At 39.2% G+C, this 23,108-nt stretch overlaps 1 protein-coding gene across 7 annotated transcripts in view; it reads right to left on the minus strand.

The window, feature by feature from the left end:
- Positions 1 to 15,738: 15,738 nt before the first annotated feature.
- LOC126694379 (F-box/LRR-repeat protein At3g48880-like) overlaps positions 15,739 to 23,108 on the minus strand; it is a 58,186-nt gene continuing 50,816 nt past the window's right edge. For 3 of the 7 annotated variants that reach the window (XM_050390614.1, XM_050390616.1, XM_050390615.1), the window contains exons 2-4: positions 22,146 to 22,456; positions 21,346 to 21,758; positions 15,739 to 16,003 (exon numbers count right to left, since the gene is read on the minus strand). In XM_050390614.1, the coding sequence (XP_050246571.1) occupies positions 15,924 to 16,003; positions 21,346 to 21,758; positions 22,146 to 22,456 (804 nt within the window). In that variant the 3' untranslated portion in view covers positions 15,739 to 15,923. Of the gene's footprint in view, positions 16,414 to 16,797; positions 17,109 to 18,133; positions 18,354 to 20,965; positions 21,759 to 22,145; positions 22,457 to 23,108 lie in introns of those variants that run through there. The other 4 variants (XM_050390617.1, XM_050390613.1, XM_050390618.1 and 1 more) reach the window with 4 other exon arrangements.

Consider the following 23,108-nt stretch of genomic DNA (forward strand, 5'->3'; position numbering starts at 1 on the left):
TCCCTAACCCATACTCGTTTGAGTCCTCATCCTCCTCCTCGGAAGGTGAGTTGGTAGGCGGATCCCTCTCAGTGTATGTAGCGCCGGGGTCGGTTTGACCTAACGGGTATACTTCATCATAGCCCGCTCCTTCGCAGACACACAACTATGCACTCAACACTTTACTAGACATCTATTACACCTACAAGTGACGGACAAATTCCTAAGACTCTACAGGTCTATATACACGACGGTCACAATAGTCTTAAATTAAAGAAAATGTAGAAGTATATAGGACAGAAGTACTTACAGGTATACGAAATGAGTAAGAAGACGGAAGCATGGTGAACAGATGCACTAGGATCACGGATCACAGGATTCTCATAAGTGACGGGTGAGCTCTAACATTGGAAATTAGCAGTAAAAGATGGAAATGGGGGAAGAAAGCAACATATATATATAGAAGAAGTTGCGTGGAAGACGAAGCGATGCTTTGATCCAAATGACCCACCACTAAAAGGATGCCACGTGTCCCATCAACATTTATAACTCTCAATTACCCTATCAATCAAGGCACAACTCCCCAAAACTAGGTAAAGCCGTCACCCTATGTGGCCACCCAAGATACTAGGTGATGGACTCATGGAGTGAGGGGGCAGTTGATAAGGATAAAATCTCCAAGTAGATGGACATATAGAACGAGAGCAGACATTAGTGATGAAGTTGCCAAAAGAAATGGTCTTGGCATTCAAAAGAACTCGTGGACAGGTTCATGACCTGGATGGATAGGAGATACAACAGTTAGATTCCTCGAGGCGGATGAACTTAAGCGAGACGATTTGCTGAAGCCACGTGTTACCTTCATGGCAATTACGTGTCCCCTTTGTGGCACGAATGGTCTCCAAGAATCCTAGTATGGAAATGTCTTGCACTCTATGCCTAACTACAATTGGAGGAATCCCTACAGGGAAAGGATCTAAATTGCGAGTATTAATGAGGATCTTCTTTACAAGGAAATACCCCCTCCACCAAGAAATTAAAGTCAGCTCTACACTACTATAAAAAACCCAAAGCCCTCACAAATCGAGGTATGCGTAATTTTCCTAGTTCTGGCACTCTAGAGTTGTAGAAATTCTCTCTAACTTAACCTTCGGAGGGTATTTTTCCGGTACCACACTGGTACTCTCTATAAGGTATTCTTTGTTTTTGTTGCACAGGTTTTGTCTAAGAGTATGTGAGGACTGTGCAACTCACTGACAATTTTTGTCATCATAAATATTCATGTACTTTATGAGCTTCTTGGGTGATATCCTTGAGATTTTGTATATGGGTTTTTAATTTGGTGGATTTATTTTATGAGTGAGTTTATGGTTTTTACAATGATGGCTATATAATGTTTGTTATGGTGAAGATTTGGGGGTTTTAGCTTTCTAATGTGAAATAAATGATAAATATAATTTTTTATTGATTATTTATAACTATTTAAAGATTTATATTGTTTGTCTTGGAGGATATTGTGATTTTGGTTTCATGGGTCTCTTGATGATGTTGTGTAAACTTCGTGGGAACAACTTATAAAGTGTTGAGGTTTTGATGTTAAAGATAATACCTTGAATGATTTATGAGTATAAATGGGAGTCTATGCCTTGTAAATTAAATTGTTGAGAAAATTTGGAAGTGGAATACATTATTTATGAGGTTAAATACTAGGCTTGCCTAATTAATTGCAAATTATTTGGCAATTCCTAATTTGTAGCTAGATACAATTTCAAGCTTTATGGTTATTGTGATAGATTTGCTTGATATTGTTTAGGTTCTAGCTAATCTCCTTTGGAGTTTGGAGAATTAGGCTTTTTGTGGGTTGCAAGGTAAGTAGCTTTTAATGGGATTTTTGAAAAATAATCATGTTGCATAGACATTTTTTTGGGTCAAACACATTTTGGAAAATTATTTGGGGAACTATGTTTTCTTAAAAAGTGTCGTGTTGTGATCCTAATATATATGATTATATATGAAAAGCACATCATGTTTAATATTGCACTAGTTGCAGACCCGCGCATTATGCGTGATAATTTTTTTTATAGTTATCTCATATATATATATATATATATATATTATTGTTTTACTATTGTTTATGTAACCTATGTAAAATACTTATATGATAAAATTATCCAAATTATGCTATGTACTAGAATAATATTATATTCTTTATAATGCAATAAGATAACATTTAACAATCAAAGAAAACAAAAAAGAAAAAAACTTAAAACACAAAACTAAATTGCATCAACTCAAAGTAGAGTTCTTAAAAATACAAAAAATTAATAACCTCAAGCAGATATGCAAGAAAAATAAAAAATCCACCAAAAAATTGAGAGAGAGAAATAACCTTTTTTGTGAGGGAAAATTATGCATAGAAATATAGGATAGAAAAGATAATGAAAAATTTATATAGGAGGATAAGAAGAAGAAGAAACAAAATAAATGAAGATAAAGAGAAAGATGAAGAGTAATATTAATGTAGAGGGTAGTGGGAAGATGAAATGTGAAAGGTATGAGAAATGCTGGAAATAAAGGTTCTTATACATCCCAACCCCATCCCTTGGAAATAAAAAGGTAGCACCGAAGAAAGGAAAGAGCGAGATGGTTGTTTTTGTTGTTCCCACTAAAACATTATATGTTTAATTTTATTTTAGAAAAACAAAATATTAATAATTTAATGATATGGAGGACATGGCTAGATTTAAATGGTTAGTTGTAGTAGTGCTATTAATGTTAGCTTGAATATATGTAAATATATATATATATATATATATATTTCAACATGAAAAATGATAAACCCTATCCATTTAACTAAATTAAAGTTACTTTATGATGTTGAGTTAACAAAACGATGTGGTTACCAGAAAACTAAGAATTTTTTTTTTTTTTAAATTTTTATAAAAAGAATAAACTTGAAAGCTGAACAAGAATTGTCTTGTTTTATTGCTTGTCATTTGAGTGAGATTGAAGCCTTGCATAAATTAATGGAGCCTCATTAGACCTATCAACCATTATAGCTCTAAAGAAGACCAATAACAAAAACTTAGCATAAATTAGTACTTACTCTTTGCAAGTCAAGAGGCTACACATACAATATAACGTACATCATTACTCAACAATATTTCAACTCACCACACAGCAAAGTAATCATGCAAATGAACTTTGAAATATCCATTTGGTGTTACGATCGATGGTATGTAGCTTTTAGGAAAAAATATGTAGTAGTGGTAAATTAAACAACAATACTATTCAACTACTTAGATTTATCACGATATGAGGAGAACATGAATGCATTATGGACCCCTTTGTTCCTTGTGGCCCATACAAAATTTAAACTATTGGAATTAAGAAGAAATAGATTTCTAAATATATAAATAGAATAGTTTTTGTTAGAAGTCAATTACTGCACATAAGGAGAGAAAAAAAAAATGAAAAGACAACATATCAAGTCTAAAAGGAACTTCATAGAACAAATGTCATGTTGTACAATAACATATATACAACAACTAAATAGGTGAATTCAAAGCAACCCAAACTAAGAATTTAAAGAAAAAGACATGTAATAAAATTAACCATTAAAGAGAGAAAAAAAAATTTAAAACACAAAACTAAATCGCATCAGCTCAATATAAAGTTCTAAAGAACACAACAATTTATCAACCTAAAGCAGAGGTGAAAGAAAAATAAAAAATCCACCAAAAAATTGAGAGAGAGAGAGAGAGAGAGAACCTTTTTTTTTTTTTTTTTTTTTTGTGTGAGGGAAAAGTAAGTAAAGAATAGAAGAGAGAATGACAAATTTATAGTAAAAGGGTGTGAATAAAAAAGGACAGGAAAAAAAAAAGAGTAATATTAAGGTAGAGGGTAGTGGGGGATGAAAATGTAAGGGATAGAGAAAGGTTGGAGAAAGTGTAAATATTTAAAAAAAATAAGTAAATGTTAAAAAAGTAATAGGAAAATTGGAAAGAAAAATGATGATGACGTGGACGTTGATGTGGCTTAACTGAAGCGTAGCAACAATAAATGCTACGCTTCAGCTTTTAGATATATCTAGATATGAGAAAGTGCATGAACATTTGGCATAGAAAAGAAAAGTATCTTTGAATTCATTTGATAGTGGATTTCATGGATTTATGGTATTATTTGGAAATGCTAAAGATATTTTTTCTTAAATTGTATTATTTGGGAAATTGATGCAAAATATTTTTGACAAGAAATGGTTTTGAGGATTTTGAGAATATTGTGGATGTTTGGTTATTGAAATATCTTCTGAAACTACATGGAAGTAAACTATATATTTTGAATACATTTAACTTGTGAGCTTTTGATGTGGGTTTGCCCTTGTGCTATGATGTTGGTGATTACCCTGTCTTTGTGACCATGTCTTTGTGATGTGTGATTACCCGTCTTCATGACGACAAGCCAGGTTGGAGGCTCTCACTTTGCATGACACGAGTAAATCCTTGAGTATGTGGGTGAGGCTATTGTTCATAGGGCCAAAAGACCACATGCAAAAGGGGTATTGTGTGATACGTCATTCCTTGCTGCCCATGAGGGGAAGAGGTAAATCCTTGAGTGTATGGGTGAGGCTAGGTAGGGCCAAAAGACCACAAGGAAAAGAGGTACTACATGGTGCATTATCCTCTGCTACCCATGGGGGAGATAAGTAAATCCTTGAGGGTGTGGGTGAGGTTAGGCAGGGCCGATAGACCACATGCCAAAAGAAATACATATCATGCTAGTGCGTTTGGGTTCTAACCTATTTGTGGCGATATGATGTCCTGGTGACATTTCCATCTTTGTTTTAGGTTTTGAAATAATATTGGATATTTCTGGCTCACAGTGAATAATATGCAATTTCGTAGTTATTTTGGGAAGTTTGGTACTGAACTATTTCTATCATCCTTGTCATGTTATTAATGAAATTGTTTTGCATAAATTAAATGGAGATTGTCAAATTATAGCATGTTTTGTAAAATGCTCATTATCATGAAACTTGCATTTCCCCCAACACCATTAATCATACTACTTATGGGGCTTTAGCTCATCCCACCCTCTAACAATTTTTCAAATCAATTAGTTATTCCTCGAGTATGAAGCTTACTTTATTTGGTGGTAATTGGAGTGCTATGTTAAATTGAGAGACTTTTGCTGTGAATGGTTGGTGACTCAATCTTGTTATGTTCAAGGAGGACGTAATTAATTCTATTGGAGGTTGGGCACTTGAGGTTTGTTAGCCTTAGCCATGGTAGGCCTAAAATCGATGTTAAAGTCCCTTATCCTTGATAAGATTGTAACTTTGTGTAATCCAATTGGAGTTTTATAATATATTCATGTATAATGTGGAGACACTTAATTTTTAATTATTGTTCGTAAATGTGTTATAGAGCTCTAACTTGTAATGTGGAGATTATGGTTGATGATTCCTTGATTATCAGTGGGTTGATAAGACTTGAACGTTGATCTTCGGGCTATCTCCTGTAATACCAAAGACACAGAATCAGAGGGGACGGGTGATGACCGGCCAAAAATCCTCCGATGATCAAGTTAGTTACTTTGAACTCTCTGTAACGAAGAAGTATTCTCTTAAAAGTAAGAAAATGTCTGAATACCTTTTTCCTTCATCGAAGAAGCCTTATATAGTGTGTGTGTGGAACGGTTATCTGTTTGGTAACCGTTCCCAGTGTCGAGGAGTCCGGAGAATTGGGAGTAACCGCTGTGGAAGTTACCTAGGTCGGACGGGCCGATGAACTCGTCCATCCATAGTGAGGATGGACGAGACCTTCATGAGGAGCTCGTCCACTTTTAGTCCATCCATAGTAAGGATGGACGAGACCTCCAGGATGATCTCGTCCACTTTTAGTGAAAGACGGACGAGATCATCTTGGAAGGCTTGTCGTTCATAAATGACGAGTAGATCTTGAGGTATTAAGCTCGTCCATATACGGACGAGGGTCGCTGGTACGCTTGCAATTCTCTCCGCCTATTGTTGCTTCTGTCGTTGGACGAGACATATGGACGAGTTATGGACTTGGGATTATTTGTGACACCATCAGTTGCCCCCTCGTCCATGTGAGTCGTCCAAAAGGTTGAACGTTCTTGGACACAATTGGTTAATAATTACTGTACCACGTGTCTTTTTCTTATTAGAAACTGATTCCGTCGATTTATTTTTCCGAGGTAGATGCCACGTGTTGCTTCTGTATTGGTTGGGTCGTTTCGATTACCCAGGTCAGCATCCTATAAATAGTGGAATGCCTCCCTTGACCCTCCTCATTCCAGAAATTTTCTTCCTTGACATCCACCGTCTAGAGCCTCGTCTAGGAGTTCTCTGCGTCTAGAGTCTTCTTCCGTCTAGAGCCAGGTACTCTTCTTTTTCTCGTCTTTAGGTTTAAGTTTCTTGTTAGGGATGTCTGTCGCTTCCTCGTCTACAGATAGCCTTAATAAGGTTATAGACAAGTATTGTGATGATACTAGTGATAGGTCTAGCTCTAGCAGTGCTAGTGATGAGAGTGGAGGAAGCACGGACGAGAACTACTCTTCTGGGGCCCCTGGGCTCCCTATTGAAGTCGTCCAAGAACAGCTTAGGAGAGCTTCTGGCTCTCAAGCTGGTTCTCCGTCCAATCCTACGGACGAGGTAGAGACCGTCTTTAGTTGCGCTGTAGGCGTCCATTCTAAGACGGACGAACAAAGGTTAGGTAACCTTAGGTCCTGGTATCAAATCCCAGACGAGTTTAATCCTAGGCTACCCGTCCGTGGAGAGTGGTGTTGTGAGCCCCGTTTTGGAATAGGCGTCTATGAATCTTATTTCTTAGGTGGCCTTAGGTTTCCTTTAAATGCCTTTGCTAGGGAGTTACTAGTCAAGTTAGGTTTAGGTGTTTGTCAATTCAATCCCAATGCATGGAGGTTAATTATCTCCATGCAAATTTTGTGGAGGGAAGTTTTTGGTGGGGACCGTCCTCTTACAGTGGACGAGTTCCTTTATTGTTATAAACCTTCTGCCATAAGTCAGTCTGAAGGTTTTTATCAGTTTACTGCTAGAGGGAATGATTGTAGGTTGATCAAGTCCCTAGCTTCGTCTGATAGGAAGTGGAAGACGGAGTTCATTTTTCTTTCAGGCTTCTGGGCAAGGAACCCTGTGGACGTTGGCAGGGATCCCTTTCCCCCTTACACTGGGGACTTAGGGAACCTTCGTCCAGAAGGTACGTCCCTTCCCCTTGTCTATTTTTATTCTTACTCCTATTTGGTACATTTACAATTTCTAACCTTTATTTGTTCATTGTGTTGTAGCTGCCAAACGTCCGTCCTTGAGCAAATTTCACCGTGACCGCGTCCACAGGGCTCGTCTACACGCAGATAGGAGCTTCCATTCTCTTGTCACGCTTAGACGTCTAGCCAAGTGGGGTTTAGGTCCCGAGCCTTCAGACGAAGCTATAGCTCACGAGGTTACTGTGCGAAAAAGTAAGTTTTTAGCTAAACTTCCTTTCCCTTTTCTTCTTTGTATACATTTCTTAACTTGTTCATCTCGTCTTAGGAATGTCAACCATGAAAGAGAACAAAGGGAAGGAAATTGCTGGAGAAGGGAAGCGTCCTGAGGGTGCAGCCCAGGATCGTCCTGAGGGTCAGACGCGTCCAACGGCTGGGGACAAAAGAAAATTCTTGCCAAAGAGTATTGACCTGGAAGGGCTCCCCAGTCGTAGAGACAAAAGGGTTAAGCAGAGCTCGTCCAAGGTGGTTAAGTCAAAACCTCCTCAGACTCAGCCTGCCGTCCAGATAGTCGACGTGGACTCGTCCACTCCAGTTGAATCCACTCCGTCCAAGACTCCGCTCAGAACTCCTTTAGCCAAGTTTACTATGCCTGGCTCGTCCCAACCTTCTACGAACATTATTGAGAGCGAAGATCTGGCTTGGGAACGTTTCCAGACAGCCGTCAAGGACGAGGATATAAACATGTGCTACAACATGGGCTTGAAGGAATTTGAACATTCAGGCGTCCATGACCTCTTCAAGGTATGCCAGTATCCCTCGTCCTTGTTCAGTTATTAAATTTTCCTCATCTAATCATTCTATGTTGTTCTGTCTATTCACAGGCCATGTCGAAGTTTATAGCAGCGTCTAGACAGGCAACGGAGCTGGACAAGACGAGAGTCTTGTTGGAGACAAGGATTCAGGAGGTGAACGCTGATTGTAAGAAATGGGCTGGGTTTGCTGAAAAAGCTAAGGACGAGGTCAAAGAGCGTAACAAGTTGATTGAGGAGCTAAGGATGGATGCATTGGAGAAGGAGACGCGCATTGGTCACTTACAACAGATGAACAATGAGTTGAATGCTCGTCTTTCCAAGGCAAGAGAGGACGCTGTGGCTGAGTTCAAGTCGTCCAAAGAGTATACAGACACTTTGGATCGCAATTATGCAGCTGGTTTTGAAGATTTCAGAATGGACGCTGTTGAAAACTTTTCTGAAGTTGACTTCAGCACAATCAAGCTTAACCTTGCTGCTGCCACAAGCTCTCTCCTCCAGACTGGCTCTGATGACGTCAACGTGGAAGACGACGCCAGTACTCAACCTCCTCAGGACGAGCCTGCTGTGAATGCTCCCCCTTCTTAGGACGAGACTTTAACCTTTGTAGTTTTGCTTTTTCTTTCTTTTTGTAACTTTTGTGTTTGGTCCTTTGTTTTTGGACCTTCTTTATGTAACAAGAATACATTATACTCGTCCATGGTTTTAGGACGGGTTTTTTAAGTATACTATTTCTGCTTTTCAAACTAATCAAGGGTTTTTGGACGTAGGATGTCCACCCTTTGAATGAAGTTTTATTTTCTTTGCATGGATAAATGATTTCATTTTCTTTGTATGGACGAGTGATTTCATTTTCTTTGCATGGACGGATGCTGCTAAGCTATTTTACTCCTAGCTCGTCCATGTCGAGAATACATATTTTTCATGTAGTCTAACTCGTCTTAGTAGGTAGTATTTTTAATTAGCTTGATTTGTCTTAAGACTTGCAAACTAATTTTACATACCATCTACTTATTTTGCCAACTTTTTGTCTCGTCCAGAATTTGGATTGTTTCAGTTGGCTTTACCTCGTCCATGAGTTGGACGAGTATGGATGTGGTTTCTTTTATTCAAGAAAATTTAGATGTTACATCTCTGCGTCCAGAGATTTTGTTCGTCTTGGATCTTTCAACCCTCTTGAGGATTGAATTGGACGACAATATCATCGAGAATTCACACAACATTTTGTACATAACATAAATATTGTTTACAGACAAGGCACATGCACACTGATGCCTTTTTATTTAATAAATACATACTTCATGACTTCGTCCATAACCACAACACAACTATAAAAAGTAAATCATAGTTTCAAACTTCACACACAAACAATACCAAACATAGTAGTATCAAACAGCATCACTCATAATAGTACGCTAGTAGACAGATAAGACCCAAGTCTCGTCCATAGGTTCACTCTTACTGGTAGTACCTCCTCAGGTGCTCCACATTCCAAGGATGTTCCAATTTTCTCCCGTCCAGGGCCTCCAGGTAGTAGGATCCTTGCCTTTTACAGTTGATTACTCTATAGGGTCCTTCCCAGTTTGGGCCCAACTTCCCATGTGCTGGGTTCTTGGTTGACAAAGAGACCTTTCTCAGGACGAGATCTCCTATATTGAAACGCCTAGGCTTCACCATCGCATCATACTGCCTAGCCATGAGGTTCTTATACTTTGCTGCCCTGTATTCTGCGTTTGCCCTTACCTCGTCTATTAGATCGAGGTTCAGACGAAGCTGGTCCTTATTATCCTTGTCTTGATACGTCATCACCCTGTGATTAGCCATATGCACTTCTGCAGGTATGACTGCATCGCTTCCATAGGCTAACTTGAAAGGGGTCTCCCCTGTAGGGGTCCTCACAATGGTCCTGTATGCCCATAAAACTCTTGGTAATTCATCTGGCCATATTCCCTTTGCCCCCTCAAGCCGAGTCTTGATGATTTTCAACAAGGATCGGTTTGCTACTTCAGCCTGGCCGTTGGCTTGGGGGTGTGCAGGCGAGGAGTAATGGTTCTGAATTCTAAAGTGTAAGCAAAAGTCCTTGAAGAGTGCATTGTCAAATTGCCGTCCGTTGTCAGACACCAATACCTTCGGCACTCCAAATCTGCAGACAATGTTCTTCCACACGAAGTTCTTAACATTCTGTTGTGTGATATTTGCCAACGGTTCTGCCTCCACCCATTTGGTGAAGTAATCGATGCCCACAACTAAAAACTTCATCTGCCTTACTCCCAAAGGGAAGGGACCCAAAATGTCCAATCCCCATTGTGCGAAGGGCCACGGTGCTACCATTGGGGTGAGGTATTCCGATGGTTGCCTGGGGACATTGCTAAATCGCTGGCACTGGTCGCAGACTTTAACGTATGCTTTTGCATCTGCTTGCATGTTCGGCCAGTAATATCCTGCACGAACGACCTTGTGGACAAGTGATCTGGCTCCTGAGTGATTGCCACATGCCCCTTCGTGAACTTCTCTCAGCACGTAGTTCGCTTCGTCCGGAGCTAGGCACCTAAGGTAAGGTTGAGAGAAGCCTCTCTTGTATAGCACTTCATTCATAAGGACGTATCTAGCTGATCTCACCCTCACCTTTCTGGCCTCGTCCTTTTCTTCTGGTAGTCGTCCGTCTTTCAAATATGATATAATGGGAGTCATCCAATTTTCTCTGTTATCCACCTACTGTACTTCCTGGGCATCTATACTCGGCATATATTGAACTTCATCTGACTTCTCTAATGATTCATCTGCTGAGGCCTCTTTTGCTATAGTATCAGCTTCCACGTTCTCCTCCCTGGGGATTTGAACGAAGTCAGCTTTTTCGAACCTTTTCACAAGGCGCATCACCCTACCTAGGTATTTCTTCATTCGTCCTTCCTTCGCTTCATACATCCCATTCACTTGCCCCATGATCAGTTGGGAATCTCCCATGACACATATGGACTTGGCTTCCACGGACTTCGCCAATTCTAGCCCTTTGAGGAGAGCTTCATATTCGACTTCATTGTTTGTCGCTTGGTACTGTAGACGGACTTTATGTTTCAGTTTGTCTCCCTCTGGGGACTGCAGGACCACACCAATTCCTCTTGCATGCCGTGTAGACGAACCATCCACGTGGACGATCCATCTCTTGCTGTCCTCTGCCTCATTACGACTTGGGGTAAACTCTGCGATAAAATCTGCTAGGGCTTGAGCTTTTATGGCATGCCTTGGTTGATATCTGATATCGAACTCACTTAGCTCCACAGCCCACTGGATTAATCGCCCTGCAGCTTCCAGTCTATTCATTGCTTTTTTGAGAGGATGATCTGTCATAACATTAATGACATGTGCTTGGAAATAATGCCTCAGCTTCCTTGAAGCTGTGATTAGTGCGAAGGCCAACTTCTCCATTTGTGGATATCGTCCTTCCGCTCCTTTCAATGCCTTGCTTGTATAATACACAGGTCTTTGGACTTTATCTTCCTCTCTTATCAATGCTAAGCTCACAGCATATGGGGTTACCGCTAGGTACAAATATAGTTCTTCTCCTTCCACTGATGGACTTAGCAGCGGTGCCCTGGTAAGGTATACCTTCAAATCTTCGAAAGCTCTCTGACACTCGTCGGTCCATTCGAATGCTTTTTTGAGAACCTTAAAAAATGGCAAACATTTATCAGTAGCTTTAGAAACAAACCTGTTAAGCGCAGCGACTCGTCCAGTGAGGGATTGGATTTCCTTGGTATTTTGCGGTGGCTTCATGTCCAGTATTGCTTGAATTTTATCTGGATTTGCTTCAATTCCCCTGTGGGATACCATAAAGCCAAGGAATTTCCCTGATGATACTCCAAAAGCACATTTGCTAGGATTCAGCTTCATGTGATACCGCCTTAATGTCTCAAATGTCTCCTGCAGGTCGTCTAGATGTCTTCCTTCGTCTTGACTTTTCACCAGCATGTCATCTACATAGACTTCCACATTCCGCCCAATCTGCAGACGGAACATGTGGTTGACCAACCTCTGATATGTCGCCCCTGCATTCTTTAAACCAAACGGCATCACCTTATAGCAGAATAAGCCTTGACTGGTGACAAAAGATGTCTTCTCTTGATCAGCCTCGTCCATTCTTATCTGATTGTATCCTGAAAAGGCATCCATGAAGCTGAGCAATTTGTGGCCTGCAGTTGAGTCTACTAACTGGTCAATGCGCGGTAACGGATAGCTGTCCTTGGGGCAAGCCTTATTCAGATCAGTGAAGTCAACGCACATTCTCCACTTTCCATTCGCTTTTTTGACCATTACTACATTGGCCAACCAATCCGGGTAGTACACTTCCCGAATGAACTTTGCTACCATCAGCTTTTGGACCTCGTCCTTGATTGCACTATTTCTTTCTGGGGCAAACACCCTCTTCTTTTGCCGCACAGGCTTGGAGGAAGGACATACATTCAAACGGTGGGTAATGACACTAGGGTCTACACCCGGCATATCATCGTGACTCCATGCAAACACGTCGATGTTGTTCTTCAAAAATTGGACGAGGTCCGTCTTAATCTTCTCTTCTAAATCTGCTCCAACCCTGGTACACCTCTCAGGGTTATTTTCATCCAAGGGAATATCTTCCAATGCTTCAATAGGTTCTGCTACAACCCTCTTTTCTTCAATGTTCATTGCTTGAACTTGTTCATCCATGGCCAGCATGGCCAAGTAACACTCTCTTGCTGCCAGTTGGTCACCTTGTACCTGTCCTACCCCGTGTTCTGTCGGAAACTTGACTGATAAGTGGTAAGTAGAGGTAACAGCTTTCCAACTATTCAAAGTTGGCCTCCCAATGATGGCATTGTAAGAGGATGGACAGTCTACCACAAGGAAGTTCACATCCTTGGTAATCTGTCGTGGATATGCCCCCACCATCACGGATAAGGAAATGGTACCCACTGGTTGCACCTTCATCCCACCAAAGCCTACTAGGGGGGAGTTCACTGGATGGAGCTGGTCTCGTCCTAATCTCATCTGCTGAAAAGTTGGATAATATAAAATGTCTGCTGAGCTTCCATTGTCCACAAGCACTCTTCTGGTTGTGTAGTTTGCAATTAGTAAGGAGATGACGAGGGCATCATCATGAGGGTGATGAATTCTGTCAGCGTTCTCATCCGTGAAAGTAATTGCCCGCTCGTCCGTGGATCTTGCTATTGGTGATCGTCCAGAAAGCTGGACGCTTTGTACTACCTTCAAGTAAGCTTTCTTGGACTTGGACGACTGGCCAGTTGTACTTCCCCCAATGATGACTCTTATCTCCCCGAGTGGTGGTCGCGATGAATCTTCCATCTTTCCCTTTTGTTTCTCATCCTTCTGGTCTCGTCCAAGGAAACCCCTCAGCTTCCCTTGCCTTATGAGATTTTCAATTTGTTGCTTCAAGTCAAAACACTCGTCCGTGTCATGACCATGATCCCTATGGAAACGACAGTACTTGTTCCTGTTGCGCTTGTTGGGATCACCCTTCATTTTCTCCGGCCACTTCAGGGAAGGATCATCCTTGATTTGCATAAGGACTTGCTCAAGTGGGGCGTTTAAAGGGGTATACTACTGGTTTCGTACTGGAGGACCTGGCTTCTTACTTTCTCGATCTCTCCTTTCCTCCATCCGTCCCTTCTTTGGACGAGTACCCTGCTCGTGCTGACGACTGGGATTTGCGTCCATTCTCTCGGACCTCTTCCTCTTCTTAGCAATGATTGCATCTTCCGCATTCATAAAATTTTCAGCCGAATGGACGAGTTCGGCCATGGACTGGGGCTCTTTCTCGTAGAGCTTATGTATAAACAGATCTAAATTCACCCAGTTGTGGAAGGCTGCCAGTAGAAGCTTATCATCTGCTTCGTCCACACTGAGAGCTTCCCTGTTAAAACGGGTGATAAATGACCGAAGGCTCTCGTTCTCTCCCTGCTCTATCGTCAACAAACTGGACGAGGAACGCTTGTGCCTTTGTCCCCCAATGAAATTGTTAACAAATAACTTGCTCAACTCTTCAAAAGAACTCACCGAATTTGGAGGTATTTTACTAAACCAAACTCGCGCCGAACCCTTAAGGGTGGTTGGGAAGGCCCTACACATTATCTCATCAGGCACTCCTTGAAGATGCATGGTGGTCTTGAAAGTGGCTATGTGATCAAACGGGTCACGTGTTCCATCATATGAATCCAGAGAAGGCAACTTGAACTTTGATGGTAGTGGGTGACCGTTGATGGAGGCCGTAAAGGGAGAATCAGTCCTGTGAACCAAGTCTTCTATCGGATTCGCTCTTTTCATATTCTCTTTCATCTCCTCCATAACTCTCTTCATTTGGTCCATTTCTTCCTTCAAGTATGGTACCGTTTGCGAAGTGGTGCCTCTAAACTGACTTCCGACTTCGGTATTCTCTCTTCCACCATGACCATCTGTTTGTCTTCCTTCACGTTCTTCTTGTGTTTGCCTCCTCATATTAATCTCCATTCGTAATTCTTGGTTTTGGCGAGTCAACTCCGCCATAGCGTCCGCCATAGATTGTGCATGTTGGGCAGATGACTGCATGACCGGCGCAGACTGGCGATCGCGAAGCGGGTTGCTGCTTCCCTGATGGCCTGGGCTAGTAGCCCTTGATCTAGTCCGAACCATCAACCCTTTGTCACGGAGAAACAAACTGTAAAACAATCGTTCCCACAGACGGCGCCAACTGATGATTCCTTGATTATCAGTGGGTTGATAAGACTTGAACGTTGATCTTCGGGCTATCTCCTGTAATACCAAAGACACAGAATCAGAGGGGACCGGTGATGACCGGCCAAAAATCCTCCGATGATCAAGTTAGTTACTTTGAACTCTCTGTAACGAAGAAGTATTCTCTTAAAAGTAAGAAAATGTCTGAATACCTTTTTCCTTCATCGAAGAAGCCTTATATAGTGTGTGTGTGGAACGGTTATCTGTTTGGTAACCGTTCCCAGTGTCGAGGAGTCCGGAGAATTGGGAGTAACCGCTGTGGAAGTTACCTAGGTCGGACGGGCCGATGAACTCGTCCATCCATAGTGAGGATGGACGAGACCTTCATGAGGAGCTCGTCCACTTTTAGTCCATCCATAGTAAGGATGGACGAGACCTCCAGGATGATCTCGTCCACTTTTAGTGAAAGACGGACGAGATCATCTTGGAAGGCTTGTCGTTCATAAATGACGAGTAGATCTTGAGGTATTAAGCTCGTCCATATACGGACGAGGGTCGCTGGTACGCTTGCAATTCTCTCCGCCTATTGTTGCTTCTGTCGTTGGACGAGACATATGGACGAGTTACGGACTTGGGATTATTTGTGACACCATCAATGGTTATATATTCTTATCCTGTGAAAAAGAAAAGAAAAGAAAAATCTCCTATGGTCTCTCTCCTTATCTTTCTTTTCTCATGCTTAGGACCCTTTTGAGTTTGGGGTGTGACATCATTACTCGCATGAGCTGGTTTTTAGTATCTTGCTTGAGCTAGCCTTCATTCTTGCTCAAGTGAGCTCCTGCAATTAGTAATCATTTAAAACTGCTTCAAAGATAGACCTTTACAAGGATGCAAAAATATTAACAAATTTTAACTCGTTACAATTAGAGTCATGAAATAGGCTAATCCAAAAATTTAATAGCATAACACCACTCCATGAAACCCAACACCAACTCCAAACACCATCCAAATGTCACTAATTCACCCATATCACAACATGCACATTCAAACTTATGCAGGGAATGTAAAACTTAGTAAACATCAATAGCCTTTACTGGTGGAGTGGTCCCCAAAAGAGTGAAGTATCTCTCGCGGTGAATAAATACTAAAATACTAAATAGGACCTTTATTAATGAAACCCATTTATTCAGAAAGGATACCATCAAAAGAGTCAAGAGATATGTGTTCCCCCCATTCGTCCTCATCACCAAACAGGCTTGAACCTTCGTGCTGGAAATTATTAATATGTGAAGCAAGCATCAGTAACTGGTCATCACATTCATAACCTACACAATCCCTGGCATCCAAAAGCACAAGCTCCTTGCAGCCCTGCAGAATCATCTCTAAACTCTCCCGATCAATGTTTGCGTTCCTCATATACAAATACTTTATCTTTGGAAGAAAGGTGACAATGGCTGATGCTGTATCCCTCTCAATATTGGCTCCAGAAGCACATAACCAATGAAAATTCTTACAGTGACAGTTGATTTCTTCAAATACTTTTTCCATGTTACTAAGGCGACCGAGTCTCAGCTCCTCTAGATTTTTCCACTTACTTATGAGTTCTGGAATAACCGAGTAATACCTGTAACATAGATTATCTGACAGACACAGAGCCTTCAAGGCAGGGCACCTGGAAACAATGAAAGGCATCAATGTTTACAACAGAGAAATTCATTCTTCAATATATAATTAATAGTAAGCAAGAACCACTAGCTGCTCTTCTAAATTATGATCTTCTAGCACTATATATTCATGCAAATAATAGGTTATTTGCATTTTCTATGAATCCATCAAAATCATTCTTAACTCTTCTTGTCTATTATGATTCTTTGTGATATATAAGTGCGAGTCTGAACTCTGAAGAACATGCCTACCAACCTGTTAGAACTAAGAACTTAGAAGTACTCCCTTAACCTTTTGCACATCCATGAGACCGCATAGAGGAACAGTGAACTATAAGGGTGAGTAATAACTAAGACATTGTAGTTGACAACAGAAAAGGTATACAACTTACTCGTCTGCAATATATCTTAATGCCTCCTTAGTGCAGTCGTTTGGTAGCCAGACTGCAGTAGCATTTCCACGGCTTCGATTAATTATGGACTTAATAAATTCAGTTGTAATTCCATCATAAAAGTACCAAGACAAAGGACCACGTTCAATTTTTTGAAAATTAATGATTTGCCAGCATGAAGGATGAAGGCTTGCTTTGTACCATGACTGGCACACAAAGGGAGCACCCAATAGCAGTGACTCTATCCCCACTCTTGTAAGCACATTCACCAAACAGTCCATGTTCAAATCCTCCCATTTTCGTGCAGACATCTGTAATATAAGCCCAATCAAGATTATAAAAATTACTTATTTGCAGAATAAACTTCAAGTCAAAGGGGTGAAGTGCTAGCTTATAAACAATGTCTATGTGAGCACGGATTGATCACAATTGTATTATGTACTAGTTAAATTTAAATTCAATGGTTACTTAACAATACTACTTAAGGCTAGAGCTTTGTAACTTAATTAGTTAGCATCTTCTGGTGTGTCTACGATATCCAGGTTCAAATTTCCACTCTCCCGTTGTAAATATCATAAAAAAAAAAAAGAAAAAAAAAAGAAAAAAAGAAAAAAAAAAAGAGTAATACTACTTAAAGAACAATACACAATTTAATTAGAATAGGACAAATCTTAGAGTGATAAGAAGAAAGACCATTAACAATATGGTAATCTTTGAAAAAAAGATACAAAGACATTCATATAATTAGAAATTATCTCAAATTTTTAATTTGACTTAGTTTAGATTTTCTTAGAATAGAAGGAAAGTCTAATTATTAATAAAGTAATTTGGTCCCCTTATCTACTAAGGAATAGGCAAGTCTTACATATAGATAGTGCTACAAAGGATTTGGGTTTTGGCCTAAGGGTGGGGAGAAAAGAAGACTCTTCAAAGAATTTGGTTTTCTTCGAATAGGTATTTCGTCTGGATTTGATAATTTTTTCAATGAAGGAAAAGGAACATATAATGTTTGAGCATGACTCCTTTAGTAATCGAGGCTAAAACTGGGTTTGCATTTGGATTGTTTGCTAAATAATTTGAGATCGAACACCAAAATTTTCAAAACGAGAGACAGAGAGAGCGAGAGTTGTGAGACTTTTATGGCTATATATATATATATATATATACCTAAAATCAATTTCGAGTTCTCATCAACTGAAAAAAAGAAAAAAAAAGAAGAGAGATTGCAATTCAAGTCATGCAAATAGAGATATACAAACCATATTCCAAGTACAGCGTCCAAAGGTATTGCCTATAACAAAGATATTAATCCATTGGATAATAAGCTACGATTTACCTGTAATTGCAAATCCAAGATATATGATACTGAATGAAGTGATGAAGAAGAAGATAAAATATTATGTTTATGCATATAGCGAGCTAGGGAACCTGGAACAAATTAATTTTCTTGGACAAATAATAATTGAACGTTGGTAATTCACTCCTCCAAGTAATTTTTCACTTATCAAAACTTTAATAAAGATGAGAGCCTCATCATGAGATTGAGACCTACTTTAATAAAGATGGAAGACCTGCTGGAAGCTTCTCACATTACTTGAAATCCCGGCAGAGAATCAATTGGAAGGACGCATGCCTAGTCATATAACACGTGACACTGACGCCCAAAGTCATTTAAAAAACAAAACTACAAAAGCTTGAATAGCAGCAATCAATAATAGCTTGCGAAATTTTTGTTAGGTTTAGTGACTGTTTGGATCCGGCTGAAAAAGCCAGCGCCTGGTTTATCACAATAAAGCCTGTGCTGTGTATTTAAGAGTTAGGCCCTTTTGGATATACACCACTTTAAGTTTATTTAAAACTTTTTCCCTTCTTCCCGTTTGTGTGTGTCAAAAATATTTAGTATTCTCAAAAGAAAAAACAGTGGATTAATCCCACATAGGAAAATGAGTGTGAGTTAAAGAAGTTTAAAACATGTGCTGTGTATCCAATAGTTATGTCCTTTTGGATATACACCGCTGTAAGTTTCTTTAAAAACCTTCTCCCCTCCTCCCGTGTGTATGTGTCAAAAATATTTAGTATTCTCAAAAAAAAAAAAAAAGATTTATCACGATATGAGGAGAACATGAATGGCATTATGGACCCCTTTGTTCCTTGTGGCCCATACAAAATTTAAACTATTGGAATTAAAGAAGAAATAGATTTCAAATATATAAATAGAATAGTTTTTGTTAGAAGTCAATCACTGCACATAAGGAGAAAAAAAAAAAAAATGAAAAGACAACGTATCAAGTCTAAAAGGAACTTCATAGAACAAATGTCATGTTGTACAAAATAGGTGAATCCAAGGCAACCCAAACTAAGAATTTAAAGAAAAACACAAGTAATAAAATTAACAATTAAAGAGAGAAAAAAAATTTTAATCATAAAACTAAATCGCATCAGCTCAATATAAAGTTTTAAAGAACACAACAATTTATCAACCTAAAGCAGAGATGAAAGAAAAATAAAAAATCCACCAAAAAATTGAGAGAGAGAGAGAGAGAGAACCTTTTTTTTGTGAGGGAAAAGTAAGTAAAGAATGGAAGAGAGAATGGCAAATTTATAGTAAAATGGTGTGAATAAGAAATGACAGAAAAAAGGAAGATGAAGAGTAATATTAAGGTAGAGGGTAGTGAGGAGATGAAATGGTAAGGGATAGAGAAAGGTTGGAGAAAGTGTAAATATTTAAAAAACAAGTAAATGTAAAAAAATTATAGAAAAATTGGAAAGAAAAATGATAATGATGTGGATGCTGATGTGGCTCAACTGGAGTGTAGCAACAATAAATGCTATGCTTTAGCTTTTAGATATATCTAGATATGGGAAAGTGCATGAACATTTGGCATAGAAAAGACAAGTATCTTTGAATTCATTTGATAGTGGATTTCCTGGATTTATGGTATTATTTGGAAATGCTAAAGATGTTTTGTCTTAAATTGTTTTATTTGGGAAATTGATGCAAAATATTTTTGACAAGAAATGGTTTTGGGGATTTTGAGAATATTGTGGATATTTGGTTATTGAAATATCTTCTGAAACTACTTTGAAGTAAACTATATATTTTGGATACATTTAACTTGTGAGTTTTTGATGTGGGTTTGCCCTTGTGCTATGATGTTGGTGATTACACTGTCTTTGTGACCATGTCTTTGTGACGCGTGATTACCCTGTCTTCGTGACGACAAGCCAGGTTGGAGGCTCCCACTTTGCGTGACACGGGTAAATCCTTGAGTGTGTGGGTGAAGTTACTGCCCATAGGGCCAAAAGACCACATGCAAAAGGGATACTGTGTGATACATCATTCCCTACTACCCATGGGGGGAAGAGGTAAATCCTTGAGTGTATGGGTGAAGCTAGGTAGGGCCAAAAGACCACATACAAAAGAGGTACTACTTGGCGCGTTATCCTCTACTGCCCATGGGGAAGATAGGTAAATCCTTGAAGGTGTGGGTGAGGCTAGGTAGGGCCAATAAACCACATGCCAAAAGAGGTACATATCATCCTAGTGCATTTGGGTTCTGACCTGTCTGTGGCGATATGATGTCTTGGTGACATTTCCATCTTTGTTTTTGGTTTTGAAATAATATTGGATATTTCTGGCTTACAGCGAATAATATGTAGTTTCGTAGTTATGTTAAATTGAGAGACTTTTCCTGTGAATGGTTGGTGACTCAATCTAGCTATGTTCAACGAGGACATAATTAATTCTATTGGAGGTTGGGCACTTGAGGTTTGTTAGGCTTAGGCCTAAAATCGATGTTAAGGTCCCTTATTCTTGATGAGATTGTAACTTTGTGTAATCCAATTGGAGTTTTGTAATATATTCATGTATAATGTGGAGACACTTAATTTTTAGTTATTGTTCGTAAAAGTGTTATAGAGCTCTACCTTGTAATGTGGAGATTATGGCTATATATTCTTATCCTGTGAAAAAGAAAAGAAAAGAAAAATCTCCTACAGTCTCTTTCCTTATGGTTCTTTTCTCATGCTTAGGACCCTTTTAAGTTTGGGGTGTGACATCATTACTCGCATGAGCCAGTTTTTAGTATCTTGCTTGAGCTAGCCTTCATTCTTGCTCAAGTGAGCTTCTTCATTTAGTAATCATTTAAAACTGCTTCAAAGACAGACCTTTACAAGGATGCAAATATATTAACAAATTTGAACTCATTACAATTAGAGTCATGAAATAGTCTAAGCCAAAAATTTAATAGCATAACACCACTCCATGAAACCCAACACCAACTCCAAACACCACCCAAATGTCACTAATTCACCCATATCACCGCATGCACGTTCAAACTTATGCAGGGAATGTAAAACTTAAATAGTGATAGCCTTTACAGGTGGAGTGGTACCCAAAACAGTGAAGTATCTCTCGCGGTGAATAAATACTAAAATACTAAATAGGACCTTTATTAATGTAACCCATTTATTCAGAAAGGATACCATCAAAAGCAGGGTCATAAATATGATCAATGGGATCGTCCTCATCATCAAACAGGCTTGAACCTTCGTGCTGGAAATTACTAATATGTGAAGCAAGCTTCAGTAACTGGTCATCACATTCATAACCTACACAATCCCTGGCATCCAAAAGCACAAGCTCCTCGCAGCCCTGCAGAATCATCTCTAAACTCTCCCGATCAATGTTTGCGTTCCTCATATACAAATGAGTTATCTTTGGAAGAAAGGTGACAATGGCTGATGCTGTATCCCTCTCAATATCGGCTCCAGAAGCACATAACCAATAAAAATTCTTACAGTGACAGTTGATTTCTTCAAATACTTCTTCCATGTTACTAAGGCTACCGAGTCTCAGCAGCTCTAGATTTTTCCACTTACTTATGAGTTCTGGAAGAATAACCATGAAATCCCTGTAACATAGAATATCTGACAGATACAGAGCCTTCAAGGCAGGGCACCTGGAAACAATGAAAGGCATGAATGTTTATAATAGAGAAGTTCATTCTTCAATATATAATTAATAGTAAGCAAGAACCACTAGCTGATCTTCTAAATTATGATCTTCTAGCACTATATATTCATGCAAATTTAGGTTATTTGCATTTTATATGAATCCATCAAAATCATTCTTAACTCTTCTTGTCTATTATTATTCTTTGTGATATATAAGTGCGATTCTGAACTCTGAAGAACATGCCTACCAACCTGTTAGAACTAGGAACTTAGAAGTACCCCCTTAACCTTTTGCACATCCATGAGACCGCATAGAGGAACAGTGAACTATAAGGGTGAGTAATAACTAAGACATTGTGAGCAGTCGACAGCAGAAAAGGTATACAACTTACTCGTCTGCAATATATATTAATGCCTCCTCAGAGCAGTCGTCAGGTAGCCAGACTTCAGTAGCATTTCCACGGCTTCGATTAATTATGGACTTGATAAATTCAGTTGTAATCCCATCATAAAAGTACCAAGACAAAGGACCACTTTCAATTTTTTGAAAATTAATGATTTGCCAGCATGAAGGATGAAGGCTTGCTTTGTACCATGACTGGCACACAAAGGGAGCGCCCAATAGTAGTGACTCTATCCCCACTCTTGTAAGCACATTCACCAAACAGTCCATGTTCAAATCCTCCCATTTTGGTCCAGACATCTGTAATATAAGCCCAATCAAGATTATAAAAATTACTTATTTGCAGAATAAACTTCAAGTCAAAGGGGTGAAGTGCTAGCTTATAATCAATTTCTATGTGAGCACGGATTGATCACAGTTGTATTATATACTAGTTAAATTCAAATTCAATGGGTACTTAACAATACTACTTAAGGCTAGAGCTTTGTAACTTAATTAATTAGCACCTTCTGGTGTATCTATGATATCCAGGTTCAATTTCCACTATCGCATTGTAAATATCATTAAAAAAAATAAAAATAAAAAGTAATACTACTTAACAATATGGTAATCTTTGAAAAAAGATACAAAGACATTCATATAATTAGAAATTATCTCAAATTTTTAATTTGACATAGTTTAGATTTTCTTAGAATAGAAGGGAAGTCTAATTATTAATAAAGTAATTTGGTCTCCTTATCTACTAAGGAATAGGTAAGTCTTACATATAGATAGTGCTACAAAGGATTTGGGTTTTGGCCTAAGGGTGGGGAGAAAAGAAGACTCTTCAAAGAATTTGGTTTTCTTCAAATTGGTCTTTCGTCTGGATTTGATAATTTTTTCAATGAAGGAAAAGGAACATATAATGTTTGAGCATGACTCCTTTAGTAATCGAGGCTAAAACTGGGTTTGC

This window comes from Quercus robur, chromosome 8 (assembly GCF_932294415.1).
Source record: "Quercus robur chromosome 8, dhQueRobu3.1, whole genome shotgun sequence".
Lineage (NCBI taxonomy): Eukaryota > Viridiplantae > Streptophyta > Magnoliopsida > Fagales > Fagaceae > Quercus > Quercus robur.